Source organism: Lingula anatina, chromosome 2, assembly GCF_051362555.1.
Source record: "Lingula anatina isolate TDL-2025a chromosome 2, LinAna3.0, whole genome shotgun sequence".
In the NCBI taxonomy this organism is placed as follows: Eukaryota; Metazoa; Brachiopoda; class Lingulata; order Lingulida; family Lingulidae; genus Lingula; species Lingula anatina.
The window spans coordinates 30,137,909-30,155,462 of NC_141768.1; the positions used below are offsets into that span (position 1 = coordinate 30,137,909).

General features: G+C 35.8%; 3 protein-coding genes across 8 annotated transcripts in view; 2 read left to right on the forward strand and 1 right to left on the reverse strand.

Moving 5' to 3' along the window:
• Positions 1-798: 798 nt before the first annotated feature.
• Positions 799-17,554, forward strand: part of LOC147763549 (putative actin-related protein 2/3 complex subunit 2) — a 31,086-nt gene continuing 14,330 nt past the window's right edge. For 5 of the 6 annotated variants that reach the window (XM_087004560.1, XM_087004564.1, XM_087004563.1 and 2 more), the window contains exon 1: positions 799-1,026. The gene's annotated coding sequence lies outside the window, so the exon portion shown is untranslated. The remainder of the gene's footprint in view (positions 1,027-17,554) is intronic. The other variant, XM_087004562.1, reaches the window with a different exon arrangement.
• On the forward strand, positions 1,867-5,224 carry LOC106157950 (uncharacterized). Its single transcript, XM_013533758.3, has 3 exons — positions 1,867-2,430; positions 3,038-3,481; positions 3,791-5,224. The coding sequence occupies exons 1-3, from the start codon at positions 2,273-2,275 to the stop codon at positions 4,923-4,925; spliced, it is 1,737 nt and encodes a 578-aa protein (XP_013389212.2). The 5' UTR covers positions 1,867-2,272; the 3' UTR covers positions 4,926-5,224.
• Positions 6,310-8,871, reverse strand: LOC147763550 (uncharacterized). The gene is made up of 4 exons (XM_087004557.1): positions 8,389-8,871; positions 7,929-8,156; positions 7,368-7,466; positions 6,310-6,907 (listed from the first exon to the last, which is right to left on the reverse strand). The coding sequence occupies exons 1-4, from the start codon at positions 8,665-8,667 to the stop codon at positions 6,341-6,343; spliced, it is 1,173 nt and encodes a 390-aa protein (XP_086860683.1). The 5' UTR covers positions 8,668-8,871; the 3' UTR covers positions 6,310-6,340.

A 17,554-nucleotide genomic window follows, 5' to 3' on the forward strand; every position in this document is an offset into this window, starting at 1 on the left:
TGTAGACCACATGGGGGGAGGGGGGGGGGGTACTCTCAGGCCCTTCTGGCTGTTACTAAATTCATCCCAGGAGCAAGGAATTATATCGGATTCCCTGCCAGGAGCGAGTCGAGCATTGGTTCGTAATTAGAAAAAAAAAACTCTTGAGGAATATTTGATTTGGTAGCTTCAATTATATTTTACTATTATTAATATTATCAAATTGATTAAATACCAAAATATAGATTAATCAAGATCACCACCTTTGAAATCTCTGGTTTAAGCATCACTTCCTGTCAGCTTTATTACTACAGACAATCTAATTTGCATATATGAGAAAAATGAAGTTTTTATCTTTTGTTGGGTCCTTTACATATTTTTTCATTATTTTTCAAAGGCAATGTTCCTTTTTTACTGACATATTTATAGATATTTTATCAATATGTGTAATTTATTAATTATATAATCATAAAAACAACATATGCCAGACGTGTATGACGTAATCTCTCCCAAGTCAAAAGTAGTAAAAGTAGTAAAATAGCGATGACTGGTGAAGTAGGTCAATTGCCTGTGTTATTCTCCCATACGATTATTGATTTTTTACTAACGTGGAACATTTTAGGGGGAGGGTGAAGATAGAGTGAGGTCAAATAACCAAAAATATTTGGAATGCCTAGAATAACTGAAAGCAGAATATACTGGAAATTTAAGAAAAGCTAAAAAATAAAATCCATTCAATCAATTTCAGCGAGTACAATTTTAAAGATAGTATGATATCTTTATATTTTATCTGCCTCTCCCTAAAATGGCGCTGACCGCGTTAACTCTTCCGCTCCCGGGAAACGCAGAGAATCCAGCGCCCTGTGGCAGCATAAGACCCGACAACGATACCGGATACGTGCACACAGTAGCCGGGGTGGGTTAACCCCCTCCCCTCCCCCAACACACACATTTGCAACCACGTCAGTATTCAGCGGAGAGAGTGTTGTGGACTAACATTTATATACTTTCCCTCAGCTCGCGGAAGACCGTACCTGGGACACTCAGGTAAACTGATTAGAGATGTGGTCAGCAGTGAACTCGATGCAGTGGTCAGTGTCACTGTCAGTGGGTTATATTGATATTATTATATATAAATCTATTTGGTATCAATGCTATGTTTATCTATCATCAGTATCTTTCTGGGTTCAGGCATAGGATTTCTGTCACCGTTTTCTGTTATGTCTAAAAGTTCGCTCTGGGAATCTGTGCAGATAGGATGTAAAAATCAGTGTACGCAGAGGAACAGAAAATATTTTTTCCCTGAACCACTTTTCCATGTTTTGAAATCTACATATTCAGTTCTACGTCGGCAGAACTGTTTACTTTTGAAATGCATTCTTTTATTTCGGTGAAAAAAATAATAAAAATTTTAACCAGTACACTAACACATGTAGCTGTATTCTCACATGCCTGTGGACAGTGTCCAGATAGATAGCCACAGTTAACACCTAATGACAGCATCCAGGTCTTGGAATAGATGTTATAGTTCGGAACATGTGACATGATTATATTTTAATGTTTTGATGTAAGAATATCATTTTCTTTTCTTCAGTTATCCTACAAATGTACACATATTTTGTTAATCAGAAAAACTTTGATTTCTTTTTACAGAAGACTTAAATTTGATCTTGTTTGATTTATATTTATTGCCTTATCAACAAATATTTGTAAATGGAGAAGTTATTTGCTTTTAAAAAATGATATGATTGTTAAGATAAACTTTTTTTTCAAATCTGCTTTATAATTTTCTGGAAGTTGACTCTAAATGACAGCGTTGATGTTTGTGACAAAATGATTGATGCAGATGTGTTGAATCCATTGTTTGCTCTGCAAAAAGAGGTAAATTCATATTCCTTATCTAAAAATAATGTCTTATTTTCAATAAATTGTTATAAATTTTGTAAAAGGTGCTGAAATGTCAAACTTATGATAAAATGTTTATTACAGCATATAAAGTCTTGCACACTGTAGGCATTTGAAAATTGCCCTAAGTCAATGTTTCAGTCTGTATATCCTTTAAACATCTTTCCTCATTCAGTTCTGATCTTTAAAAGAGGTTGACAGTATAATCTGATTTAACCCAAAGGTGAATCGAAGTCCCAGTGAACTGTACCGTGGGATATTTTTATTCCTCAAAAGACAATAACGACGAGCGCGCTATACGTCACATGCAGTACGGTACTGCGCATGCGCTAAGATTTTACCCTTGGAGGGGCAACAAGCGGACATTTTGTTTAGAAGCAGTGTGAAAATGAGTGAAAGCCATACGGTGATTTTATCAGAAGAAGATGTCCCAGGGGCAAAACTACCAACTCCAAATGTGGAGGAGCATACGAATGTTGTTTTAAAACGATGGTTGGCCTGCCGTGGACTTAGAGTGAGCGGGAAAAGAGCAGAATTGATAGCAAGGTACTGTACACGTGAACTACGTAAGATAATGATAATCTTTGTTGCAAAAACAAAATTAAATTAGCAAATAACTTCTCAAACTATATTATACGAATGTAGATACATAGATTAAACTAGCAACAGTATTCGAACGTGATGACAATAAACAAAAAACTTACAGTGCACGGTAGTGGGGAGCGGTGTACGGTAGGCTGGGAGCATATACTACCGAAGTAATACACGAAATTTAAAGTAACATGGCAGCATGCTTGTGTTGTTCAAAGTATGATATAAGAGTTGCTTAAGTTGATACCTTATATTATTTCCAAGGTTGCCCAGTGCATGTCAACTAAATTTTGTAGCAGTTGATCCCCTTGCTCCAACATGTTTTTTTTTAAATTATAAGTTGTTCTAGCACAGTGGCTATGTTATTACAATCCCAAGGAAAAACTTCAGTTAAAGTTAAGGATAAAAGCATCATAAGCACAATAAGCTATCTGATCAAGGATATTTTACTCCAGTTATGTTGATTATGACATGATATCTCTTTTGTCTTGACCTGAAAGCAACATGTCATATGTCTTAACAAGTGAAAATGTTATAATACAGTTTTTTTTTTAACTTGCAGATGCAAAAATTGTATAGCTGCTGGCAAGGCTGGAGAAATTGATGTGAGTGTGGATCAGGGGAAATGGTACCAGAGAAAACTACGTGAACAAAACATTGAAAATGAAGATCCATCATCACAGCAAGAAAACTCCGGAAGTTGGTCTGGGCTTGTACCTGAAGCCGTACCACAAGTTTTTAACTATGGCAATATTTACCAGTGGCTGGTTGAGTCGTTACCAAGTTTTGACACCACAGAGAAACCTTTGCGTCGTGGATCACAATATGTGCAGTCTGGTTATGTAGGGCAGATTTATTATAAGAGAGACTCCTCCACAGTATACTTCAAAGGAGTTGTTCTTGCATCTATGCGTAATGAGAAGTACACAGTGACTGTTATATTGTCTGTTAATAGTGGTGCAGTGAAGGCTGCAAGTTGCCACTGCAAGGCATCTTCTTTGAACAGGTAATTAAAAACAGTAATAGGTTTTCAAAGAGTTTATAAACCTTAAACTTTTTTTTAACTATTTCAGTTTTATTGTTTTTTGGTACATAAATTAATTGGTCATCTTATTTTCATATAAACTTCATCATTTTACATAAATATTTTTTTCGGATACGTTTTTTTATCCTTTTTTGTTCAGTTGTCCGTTAAATACATGAATTGACAGTTTTTTTTTTTGTATTTCCACATCTTAATAGTTTTATTTGCACCAGTTTCAGATTTATATTTTGTGTTTATATGAAATGAACAAATGATTTTTATTGTTATTAGGTGTAGTCATGTAGCTGCGCTTCTGATATTCCTGCATGAGAAACCTTCTTGCACTAGTCTACCATGTGCATGGAAGAAAGGTTCTAAGAGGAGGAACCCTTCAGCCCTACATGAAGCCAGTTACACCTCCTACAAGGTAGTAAGGAATGATGTTATCAATTTTGACCCGCGTCCACCTGGAAGCAAAGTAAGCCGTGAAGATCTCAATGCATTCAAGTCCAGTTTGTCATTTGCTAATGCTAACACCGGCACAGTTAGCATGTGGGAAACCCTTCTTACCTATCAATATTTGGATTATGAGCTCTCCTCTGAAAGGTTGTTGACTTTGAAAGACTTGAAACTTATTCTGCTGCATGATCTTACACCGGAAGGTTGCTGGCCAGTAATGATTGAAGGCACTAAATCACAGGCAGATTGTGCAGGATGGTTTCAAGAGAGGTCCCGCAGAATAACAGCATCAGTGGCACATGAAGCAGTGAAGATATGGAAGGCCATCAGTGAGCAGGGAGTCACTGATGGCATACGCCAGAGAGTATTGAAGTTACTCAGAAAACACATTTGGGGCTTAGATGCCGTCAGCACATACTATATGCAACATGGGTCTTCCATGGAAAAACAGGCACGGGAAGACTATGCCAGTATTAGCAATGCAAAGGTCAGTGAGTCTGGCCTTTGGGTTGACCCAGCAGTGCCAGAACTTGCCTGTTCTCCAGACGGACTTGTTTTTGATACTTCATCAGATGACCCTGACGGACTGTTGGAAATTAAAGTTTTGAAGGTGTTTCAGAAGTCTGCCCCAGAAGATGTAGCAGCCCAGTATGCAAATGGTAGTATAAGCACAAAGGATCTTGCTGGCCAATGCTTCACTATTAATGATAAGGGTGAGATAAAGCTCAGAGAAAGTCATGCATATTATTATCAGATTCAATTTCAAATGGTAATCACTGGAAGAGAATGGTGTGACTTTGTACTCTGGTCAGCTAAGGGTCAACCTAATGTTCAGAGAATTTGGAGAGACAATGCTTTTGTAAAAGATATGTTTAAGTCTTGTAGAAATCTTTGGAAGTCAGCTTTTGCCTACGAGATATTTGAAATGAGAGCACCTCGAGGGCTGAAACCATTCATAGTGGTTTAGTGTATTGAAAGAATGTGTGTTAAGTGTATTCTAAAAATGTGTACTGTTGAAATGAGTACTGGTAGTAAACCATCCTTAGATCTTTGTAAATAATATGCTTTCAGTCCCAGGATACAAACTGATTTAATAGCAAAATAAGGGATGAAATATGTATTTATAGTTGCATTCAGGTAGAGCAAGTGTTACCCTAGCATTTAAAAAATTCTTTATATAAAATGCAAAAGTCTTTAGGTTTTTTTCTTTTTTTTTCAATATATTCATCAAATCCGACTAAAATATTAAAATATTTGGAGGGGGAGGGAGACTCGTTTACAACTATTTAATATATGTCATCTAGAACAAACAAACCAAGTTACATGAATGTCCAAATTTAATAATTCATGAAGAATTCAGGAATGTTGAATGCCAGGTAGAAATATCTTCCATACACATATGTGATATTTTAACCCTTTTATGCATAATGAATTCCTTGGTGGTCATTGTCTGGATGGTATTTTAATTTTTTGGTACTGTACATCTGTATGTATCTGGAGGGTTTTATTACAGTTGTATTTGCATGTGTCCGAAAGTAAGCATCATTTTTCATAATAAAATGTTCAGAAAAATATGAGAAGTCATCCAAAGGAATAAACTCATTGTTTTATATATCAAATATGATATCCTTTTATTATTTCTTCTAAATAAACAGATAATCAAAACAACTCCAGTTATTATATACAGTTATTGCATAATAGCATTGAAAGGCTGTTTTCATTTAAAATGATGAAGAATTGCAAATATATATAAGCATCACAGCTTACTTCCTTACTGAAATGTATAAAACGCACCACTGGTATAATAGAAATATTATTATGCTTATGAGTTTTGTATGTACAGATCACTTAGCTAACTGGTCTTGAAAATTGACCAAGCAGCATACTACAAATACTGACTGGCTGGCTAGTGGAGCCAAACTCAAAGGAATCGTGCCTGAAATTAATTTAAAGTTCTTCACTCTGCCGTTATATCTTTCAACGTGAATTCGTGCCTTTGCCAATCGTTTAGTCAAAAGTTCTTCCTGGGGAGTGAGGCTCTCACGGCCGTTTAAAAAAGCTGGCATGTTGACATCAACATGTAATTCTTGTAAAATGTCCTTTACGGTGAATCCACGGTCTACAAGAATCATGTCACCAGGATTTAGATAATCTAAAATACCACACTTTTTGAAAATTTCCCTGTCACTAATAGACCCTTCAAACAAATGAGAAACGAATACACCAGAACCATTCGGGGCTACCGCTATGCAACATTTGAAAGTGTGATGATGCTTATAACTAGAGTATAAATTCCCTTGTCGGGCGAAATCTTTCAGCATTTGGACATAAAATTCGGTACAGTCCACTGAACATCGGACATTCTGGAAACTTCTAAACGACTTAGGAAGAAATGGCCTCAAGGCGGTCTGCAAACATCTGGGGTCGTAAGTCATTAAAATGATGATAAAGAAGTTGAATCCAAGTTGTAAATATTGACCTTATGACTGTCTGTGATAACTTAAAGAAAAAACTCATACTAAAAAAAGAATAACCTCTCCTAAGCCGAACCAGTGTCATGAAAAGTTCATCAATGGGTTTGGTCTTTCTTCTGCTAGGTAATTTATTTGTTGATTTGCCGTTCCAGTATGTCAAATTATTAACTGCCGGACCGAGGAAAGTAAACAAGGCTAAAAAGTGCAAATACTCCAAACCGGTGAAAAAGAAGAATGTCTTTTTATCATCCTTTATACCATCAATTGTCAGCAGAGGAGCGTCTGTCTTATCTTGGAAAGCTTTAGTTGGGGCGACAGTCCGGGCACGAACTAGTTCATTTTTTAGGGCTATGGTCTCAATCTTTGCTTGGAGTTCGTATTTCGTGTACACGGTCTGTGCTGAGGCATCTGTGGTCTCCACATCTTTGTTGCAGTTGCATAACAGGTCATCTGTCTGTACCCCGAAGCTGCGATACTGAAATGAAAAACTAATTCTTACACAAAGAAGAACAATCAAATGTGTGAATGTTATCTTTTACTTGCTTAAATTTAGAAAGGTGTTAATATTAAAATAAAATTGGCGCGATGACTAAAAACCGCAGTTGCGTCGTTTTCTTTAAAACAGTGTCATTTTAATTTCATTTATTATGCTGGCGTTAAGCCATCAACAAAGAAGCAAATTAGAAATCAAACTTTTAAAATAAAAAATTAAATAGCGACTTTGATTCAGCGTAAATCAAGTGACACAGTCAAGTGACAAGCCCAGCTAACCACCTGCCAGGTAAAGATGACAGCACTGATAACTGGTCTTACACCGCTGTTAGTGTTGGATGGTTTTCTAAGGAAGTTTGCTACTATAGTACCCATGAAAAGGACTGGCACTAAACAACACAGTTGATAAAATCACAAAAACGATGTTAGAGATTAAATAATACCTGTCGAACGTTGCCTTGTTCAGATTCTTGATAAGGCGGATCGTTGAAGGTGTCAATGGCAAAATCTTGGATTTCAGTGGTTTGGCATGTTGACGGATACTGAAATGCATGACAGTGAATAATTCCTCCGAAAAATAAAACCATTACAAGTGAAAGTGACATTTTTTATGGTCAAAAGCAAGAAAGGTATTTTAATTATTAAAATAATTCCGAACAACAGAAGATTGCACAATGCCTAAAAACTGCACTGGAATGTGTTACTCAAAACAGTTTCGTTTTCATTCCATATGTAATTGTGGCGAAAAGCCAGTCACAAATGTGAGTTTAGGAAATCAAATCAAAATTTCGAAAAAAGCAGGGTTAAATAAGTGAACACATTCAAATGACAAGCCCAGCTAACCACCTGGCAGGTAAAGATGACAGCACTGATAACTGGTCTTACACCGCTTTTAGTGTGAGATCGTTATCTGAAAGAGTTTGTCACTAATATTATGAAAAGGGCTACCAGTTAACAACCTAGTTGATTAAATAACAAAAACGCCAATAGAAAATTTAGCTTACCTGCAGAGTGATTTCTTGTTCAGATTCTTGACTTGGCAAAGCGTTACTGATCTCAAGAGACAATTTATGGATTTCAGGGGTTTGACATGTCGGCGGACGATTTCTGCCCAAATCTAATAAAGCCTCAGCAACCTCTAGTTGCTCATTTTTTGCCAGTTTCTCAGTATGTCTGAGTTGAAATGTTCTCTGCTTGGGGGCTTTTCTCTGACGGCGGTTTATCTTGGACACCTGTTTGATATGAAATGCATATATCGGTAAAACCAACCGGTAGTATTATATTACACCTTTAAAAATTCTCTGAGAAAATTGTTTTATTTTTTATGTCTTTAATAAATATTGCATCGTATTACATTTTGTCCGGATGTATAATTAAGATGCATTCTTCAAAGTATCGGTAACGGTAGTGTTATTCAGGACTCTACCCGTAAAAACACAGGGCCCTACTGTTTTATGTACTTACTTGTTCTGGACACGCTCGTGCAGATATCGGATCAGGGTTTTCCTCTGTGGGCCCGTTTCCACCAACAAAATGTTTGCTACACAAGAAGGTGTATTTAGAAACCTTGTCTATGTTGAACTGCTCCACATGCCTTCCACATAAATGAACCCACCGCTTGCACTTCTCCACATTCGTTTTTGGTTTGGGAAATGGCACGAAAAAAACACCTGCCATATGCGGCCTGTCAGCGTGCCTTGAGTCGCTGTTACAGGTGCCAGAAGCACAATGCTTATGTACCATTGCGGTATAAATACCAAATTCGTGAATAAAATGAAAAATAATCACTGTCAAGGGAAATATTTAAAGCACCTGACACCTTCGCCACTGTTGTCTGTATGAGCCGTGTCACTGTGATGCCCGCCTACCACTGGCGCCACCTTGCGGAGCCAGCGTGGATAATCCGGGCTGTTACTTTAAATAACCATGTCGCGCGACCTTATTGCAATCTCTCTAGGCTGCTTTGGGCTCTCATTAACATGTTAATTTCTGGTCGGTGAAATTTTATGAGTTTTTGACAGAAGTGATTGATTTATGATAGTTTTTCATTATCATATAGGGATGGGTTTGTCTTTGTTTTGCATCTGGCATCACCTTAAAGTGTGTTGTAGTCTCAGTGGACCACCGTGTAACTTTACATGTTGGAAAGGATAGGTGAACCATTGTCTAGTGTGGTATAAGCATGGTTATCCCTTTATTTACTTGTGCACATTATGGAAAAGTGATTGTGATTTTGCTGGCAAACAAAGTAATATTACATAAAAATTGACAACAAACCTGTTTTGTACATTGTTGAATTATTATTATCTGCTTTACATGTATGACAGTATATTTAACAGCTTTGCTGCCTTGTTTTCATAGTGCTTGGCATTCAGTTAAGCAATGTCATACTTTCTCAAACAAAAATCAAATATCTCATCTTTGAACTTGGTTCTTGCTAATTAAACCTCTGCAGTTCATATATACTATTTTAATGTTTGTCATATACGTACATTACACAACATATAATGCAACATACATACAATGAATGGGTCAAAGTTATGAGGGATCGAAGAAAATCATTTTGGTAACTTTACCACCGCATAACACCAGATAGAACTTTGCCTCACATTGGTTTCTCTTGTTGTGTTAAAAGAATGAACATTTAAATAACAATAATTGCTGTTTTATAATGGAAAGACATTGGAAATTGTGATTTCAACTATTGCTAACTTGCATTTTTGTTTTAGTTGTGCACTTTCATTGTCAATAAGTTGAAAACTGATAGATCTGTTGTCTTCAAACTGGCAGAACATATACACACACACACACTTGGCACGGGGTTTAGGGCCCTTCAGAGGGCCCTGAAAAATTCTGGTATTTTAGAGGGCGAACGGTGCCATGCATTTGGTACAGTTTAGAACTATGATTCAGCTAGTCAAAATTCTAATTTCAAGAGGAGACCAGAAATCGTAAGGGGGGGGGGGGGGTTCAGGACCCCCCTGGCCCCTCCCTCTAAATCTGCCACTGTAATATATGCTATACAGATAACACATTTCAAGGAAAATTGGCAGGCTTGTTGTCTTCAAACTTGCAGGACTGAAGGACTGATCAATAGTATCAATATACAGGATGAGTCTGGAAATTGGCTTGATGGGACCATTTTTCTAGAATTTATGTGCTTTTTGTTTTATTTTTCAGCATATAGTATATGGCATAAAGATAACACCTTTCATAAAAACTTATAGGACTGACAAATGTGACTTAGATACAGGTTGGATTTCAAAACCAGCTTCATCAGTTTTTTTAAAAGTTATGTTTTTTTTTCAGTATGTATTATTCTTACCAGTACATATATATATACGTAATATGCAATGCAGATACCCTATTTCATGGAAAAAAATTGCCTGTCTTTAAACTTTCAATACTGAATATTTTATGACTTTGATACAACTGGCATTTTAAAACCAGTCTGATAGTATACCGGTACTTTTTTTTTTTGTTGTAATTAAAGGAGTTTGTGTGTATGTGTGTGTATTTGTGTGTATGGAAAATTCAATTTTTTTTCATCATGGTATTTTCAAAGTATGCCTTTGAACTTCAATGGGCCTGAAGACTTTTGCTAGTCTCATTTCTAAATACCTATCATGTGCAGTACAACATTAAAATTGGTGGTGATTATAAGCATTATGTATGTAGTATTGCATCTAACTTGAAGAAAACCCTATTTTGGGCACTGCCACAGTAATGGCAATTTAAAGTAATTAAACCAGATACTTACAATTCTCAAACCTACAGAAAAGAATGGTAGGACTGAAATACAGCTTGTCACCATAAATTAAATAATGATACAGTGTTTACTACTATTGTTTCTAAATACTTCTGTTGATTGAAATTACAACAGGAAAATAAGGCCTAGCAGCTGACATAGTATGATACATGATTATAGTGGGTAATTAATTAAGTTTACATTGAGACATCATTCCATGGCGTTGCAGAGATTACACTTGCACTTAGGTCCTTCCCATTTTTTTAAATCATTGTTTTCACTTCATTCAGACTAACATGAGCTTTTGGGTATTTCGTGGCTTCGAGGTTAAGCATAATGTTTTTGAAGTGGTTGTGACAATTTCCTTGATAAGTTTAAAACAAGATTTATTTTTTGTTGTGTTACAATAAAGACTTCTCTGACATCTGTTAATACTATATCATGAAAGTATTTAAATAAGGAATGCATACTGAGCTAGATGCAATTGAATAAAAAGTTTGCTGTTATAATATAAAGAGAAGGGGAGGTGGTGAACAATGCTAATTAACATCTATTAATAGTAAATTAAAGTATATAAATTAGGAGTGCATGCTGAGCTAGATGTAATTGGATAAAAAGTTTGTTGTTATTATATAAAGAGAAGGGGAGGTGGTGAACCATGCTAATTAACATTTCATAGCATCTCGGTCATTCCAGAAGAAAGGGTACAATTCCAAAATGAGAAATGCAGAAATATGAACTTTGCAAAACTGTGAAACTTTTCACAATATTTTAATGAAGAGGTATTCAGATAGAAGCAGAAGAATTTTAACCCAAACCATTACTGTATTTCAAGAAATATCCACGTGTAAACATAATACAATAATTTTTCGTTATGGAGGTTAGGTAACATCTAAATTGGGTTATAATTCAATCATTCCATAGGTCATAGGTTCCATTTTTTGATTCAGTTGCCAAGATTTTGTATGAATTCAAAAATATTGTTACCAATTTAACATTTCTCTTCAATTATAGAAAATGTGGTGCAAACACTTTGGTAATAAGTCACATGTTTTCTATAAATACAAAGCCTGAGGTATTCCAATTTAAACAATGATTTTAGAAATCACTGGGAACAGGCTTTTATATCATACTAGTTGTTTATAAACAAAGTGCTATCCATCTATTGTAATATGAATGTAGATCAATCAGCACAAACATATCCAATGTGCAAATGAAAAATAAACAGTTTGGTAATGAAGGTTAGGTCCAAAGCAACAGTATTCATTTTTATATACAGACACAGATGTGTCTGTACATATTGCCATCACCTGCGTCTGTCGTCGCCGTCGCTGATGCCGTCGCCAATGCCGGCGCCGTGCACTTTCCTTGTTAACATGATAAGTGGAGGGCAGTTTTACTTTTTGGCTTTATATTTACAGAGCTGATGAATATTCATAAAACGCAGGTCAAGTTCGAAAATCAGCATGATCGGGCCATTATTGTAGAAGTTATGCTGTTTTTTCACTTTTCAGCATATATGCAACCCTGTTAACACATTTTAAGGAAAACCGATAGGCCTGTTGTCATGAAACTCACAGGAGTAATCAATCTTACTAAAACACAGGTCAAGTTCGAAAATCGGCATGATCGGGCCACTATTTTAGTAGTTATGCTGTTTTTTCACTTTTTAGCATATATGCAACACTGTAAACACAATATAAGAAAAACAGATAGACCAATTGTCATTAAACTCACAGGAGTGGTCAATCTTACTAAAATGCAGGTTGACTTTGAAAATTAGTATAATCGGGCCATTGTTTTAGAAGTCATGCTGTTTTTTCACATTTCCTCAAATTCAATTCTTAGGCATGTTAACAGTCTTATTATTTAATTAATAAGACACATATAAGTGTTTGTTTGACATTTCCTGCATCTTTACAACATTGTTAGTTGATTATGCAGAAATGATGGTAAACTTGTTATCGTGTATTGTGTAATAAAGTGTCAAAAATGGAAATAAACTCATATCAGTCAGATTCAATCATTTACTATGTTCAGAATGTCAGAATGGAGGAAATTGGACATTTGACACAGTTCTATTGATATTTGTCCCATCTCATCAATTTTCTTAGTTGATCATATAAAAATGGCAGTAAACTGTTTATGTTTTATATTAAAAAAGTGTTAAAAATGGAAATAAACCCATTTCAGCACAGTGCTGTCTAGTTTTCACTTTTCAGCATATATGCAACACTGTAAACACAATATACGAAAAACAGACCAATTGTCATTAAACTCACAGGAGTGGTCAATCCTGCTTAAACGCAGGTTGAGTTAAAAAATCAGCATAATCGGGCCATTATTTTAGAAGTTATGTTGTTTTTTCACATTTCCTCAGATTCAATTCTTAGGCATGTTAACAGTTTCATTATTTAATTAATAAGATATTAAAAGTGTTTGTTTGACATTTCCTGCATCTTTACAACATTGTTAGTTGATTTTGTAAAAATGATGGTTAATTTGTTATCATGTATTGTGTAATAAAGTTTCAAAAATGGAAATAAACTCATATCATTGCAGATTGTCAGATTCAATCATTCACTATGTTCAGAATCTCAGAATGGAATATATTGGACATTTAACACTGCTCTATTGATATTTTTCCCATCTCATCAATTTTCTTAGTTGATCATATAAAAATGGCAGTAAGCTGTTAATTTTATGTTAAAAATTGTTAAAAATGGAGAAAAAAAAACATTTCAGAACAGTGCTGTCTTGTTTACATTTTGGCATTTTCAAGTTGTGACTTTGAAGTTCCATGGGCCTGAAGACCTTTGCTAGTCACATTTTCTGAATATCCATGATACTAATATTTTATTATTAAAAATTGATGGTCATTATGCTGTTAAACATTATGTAATATTGCATCAAAATTTGAAAAGAACCTACTTTGGGTACTGCTCCCATGATGACCATTTAAGAAAAACCATGTCACTTACTGTTCTCAAACAGTACAGTAAATATGTACAGATGTGTCTGTACATATTGCCATCACTTGCGTCTGTCGTCGCCGTCAGCGCCGTCACCGGCGCCTTGCACTTTCATTGTAAACACGATAAGTGGAAGGCAGTTTTACTTTTGGGCTTTATATTTACAGAGCTGATGAATATTCATAAAACGCAGGTCAAGTTCGAAAATCAGCATGATCAGGCCATTATTGTAGAAGTCATGCTTTTTTTCACTTTTCAGCATATTTCACATATTGGCATTTTCAAGGTGTGACTTTGAAGTTCTACATGCTTGAAGACCCATGCTAGTCACATTTTCTGAAAATCCATGATACGTATATTTTATTATTGAAAATTGACGGTCATTATGCTGTTAACCAATAGTAATATTGCATCAGAATAGAAGAAAACAATTATGGGTGCTGCTGCCATGATGACCATTATGGGAAAACCATGTTACTTATGATTGCCAAATGTTCAAAAAAGAAATGCAGGACTAAAATGCAACCTAAGTTGGAAAAGTAGTCTAATTGGCTTCTTTTTCTGGAAGTTATACATTTTCAAAGTGTGAACTTGAACTCCCATGGGCCTGAAGCCTTATGCTTGTTACACGTTTTACTTACATTGGTATTACCTGTTGAGCATAATTAAAATTTGATGTTGAATTTGCAGTTTAACATAATGTACTTTTGCATCAGAATTGACAGAAGCCTATTTTGTGTATAGTTATTTCCTGCTTTTTGTCTGTACATTTGACAGCTTTGCTGCCTTGTAATTTTTTTAAGTTAAAAGTAAACTTTAGAAGCTGAATTCGGGATTCGTAGTATTACAGATATGACAAATGTCACACGATAAGAAAGCAAAATTAATAAAACATTTATTCAAATCAACAAATGGTAAATGGTTACAATTGGTGTTTTGCTTTTCAAGGACCACATACATACCTTTACCACTACTGGATACATTTCATTACTAATATGTTGATTCCTACGTCTGTAGAATTTACATTCCATATTTTACCAGAAAAAGAGTTTATTTTATTATCTTAGCAACAGAGGTTAGGTAAAACAGTAGTCTAAATTATGCGATCATTTAAACCGTTCAAAATGTCTGGTGGTGTTGTAAAACATCATTTGCTCTTTCGAGAAGAGTAGGGTGGATCAGGTAGTTTCTGGATAATCTTTTCAAAACTTATCCAGATTTCATCTTTTGTTGTTGGCCACTTAAACATATTATTGCACTTGCCACATTTTGTTGAAAACTTACCAAGTACAGTAAAATCGTTTAAGTCAATTTCTGTTATTTCTCCAATGTAAGATGGTAAGGTGCATGTTAGGATGCATGTAACTCAGGGTTAGCTTCTCTGACTTAGGGTGCTTTCCCAGAGATTTAGATCGATCTAAAGATTAAGATTTAGATCGACCTAACTCCCTGGGGGTTCACGCTAAATTGCAGTCAGCCGAGCGGGCACCATAGTTAATTACCCCCTTACAGCTTTTAGTAGGCGGGACAGACGCTTAAGCCGGCCAAGCTGACAGTAATCTAGTGAGACTCCCCACAGGGATAGATCGATCTAAAAATCTATGGAAATGGGGTGTAATACACTAGTACATGCATGCATAAACATTGTTTCCCATTAGGTATGAAATGGCAGGTTGACAGGCATGACATGGAAGCCATTAATATACTGCAGCTGTCATTACTGGTTTCAACCTGGCACTTAAAAAGAGTATTTATAAGATAAGATAAGATAAGATAAGATAAGATAAGATAATAATTTACTAAATAAATAAAATACAAATGTATAAAATTGGGAATCTTTTGCCCTTTAATAGCTCCATTATCCTAAAAATGTATGCCAAAAGTTTTACCTTCATAGTGTCATTTATAGCCTTCCAGATTAGATTTCTAAATTGGACTTTATGATAGATTCATTTCAACAATCTTTGGTTATTACACTATTTTGCTGTTTTCTTTCAATCCAGATAAGTTACAGTTGCATGGATACTTTGTTTAATGTATAACACTGAAGTACCTTCCTATTACTTTTGACTAGGATAGTAGTATTTCGGTTTGTGGATAAACAGGAATTACGGTAATGTGCCATGAATTTCGTACAGTAGAAAATAATTAAATTTGGGAAAAGATCGTTTTAGTTGTAATTCATGAAATGGGGGTGCTCAGAACTTCCAAACGTTAAAATTTCATGGAATTCGGTCAGTTTTGACCAGAAGTTGTCTGTTCGTCACTAGGCCTTATGTTACCTTCTTTCAACGATCTATTTAGAGTTACCATGATGAATGATGGGTGATTGTCGGTAATTGCGACCCAAGGGATACACATACTTTCACACGATCACTCTGTACGGCTGAAGGTGCTAGATAACAAGTGTTACTGTTGGCTAGGGACACAAAACAGCATCATTATCAGTAGTGTCCTTTTTCAAAAGCGAAACTAGCTGGCCTCGGCATTATGGCCTCTCTCTGCTGTGCAGGGAGGCAACTACAACCGCAGATTGATATGTACAGCGCACAGGTACTGTAGCCTTTACCACAGCAGTCAAACTGTGTATTATGGTCTCTCTCCACCGTGCACTGCAACCAAGATAACTGCTGATTGTTGTCTACAATCACATATACTACGGTAGGTCGTTGGGGGGGGGGGGGGGGGGGGGGGTACCCCTAGGTGCAGGGCTCGGTATCCATGGTTGTGTGGTTGCCTTTTACAACCACTTTTTTTTTGGTCAGGCAACCCAATCTTGACCAGCAGCTGTCCGACAACACAACTGATTTCCTGGCACATAGTTGCACCAATTTGAAAAGTATGTACATTTTATGATTTAAACCATCTTCAAACAAACACGTGAGTGATAATAATCTAGACAAAACCGAAAAGGCAATTTTCATATTTGTTAGCAATCCAAGCAAGACAGAAAGGCAATTTTCCTATTTCTTCCAAGGACTTTGTTAGCGGAAGATCGTCACCAGGATATCAACAGCGATCTGAGCGAAACAAGAAGGTAGTTTTCATATTTGTTCAATGGACTTCATAAGCCGGAGATCGTGAACGATCTGAGCGAGACAAGAAAACAATAGTGGTAATCTTTATTGCAGTTTTTAATTGCTTCTTTTGTTCTGTTACTGAAGTGCCTACTGTTGACAATGCTATTGTTCGCCTCAGCAAAACTACCGATTGCTATCTCACACTGAGTACTCCGGTAAAGAATTGACAGTACGACAGTGCAACTCATAATTGATTCTCCTGTTATCTTAATGAATGGTGATGACGATGTTGTTTAGCATCCTAAGCTAACTGTACCAATCATTATCTTGCCTGGGGCCACACACAAAGTACTCAGGTAAAGGTACGCTAGGGCAACATTGTCGACTGTTAGATCTTTATGAGCGCAAAAATAGCCCAATGGCCGATTTTAATGTGTACGGAATTCACGAAAATCAAGATTGCGCAAACTTGCTTACTGGTCGAAATTCATGGTCCATAAGAAACTCCAGACGACTGATTTTTAAATTGTTACACATTTAAGAGCTGTTCGAAATTCATGGCACATTACCGTAAGATGAAAAACTGTATGTAGAATGTGTAACATTCTAATGGGTAGATTGTGAGTTATTGCAGAGCATGAATCATGGAAACCAGTTCAGAATGTCTCAGTATTGTCTGCAGATCACCATTCTGTACTATTCCTATCTCAGCAATTGTCTTATTGATCATATAAAAATGACCGATAATTGATTATTTTGTTTTGTGTAAAAAAGTGTTGAAAACTCATTTCAGTATAGTTATCTCTTGTTGTTTGTACATTTGACAATTTTGCTGCCTTGTTTTAGCATTGTTGAAAAAAATTTTGGTGTTTGTATATTTATCAGCTTTG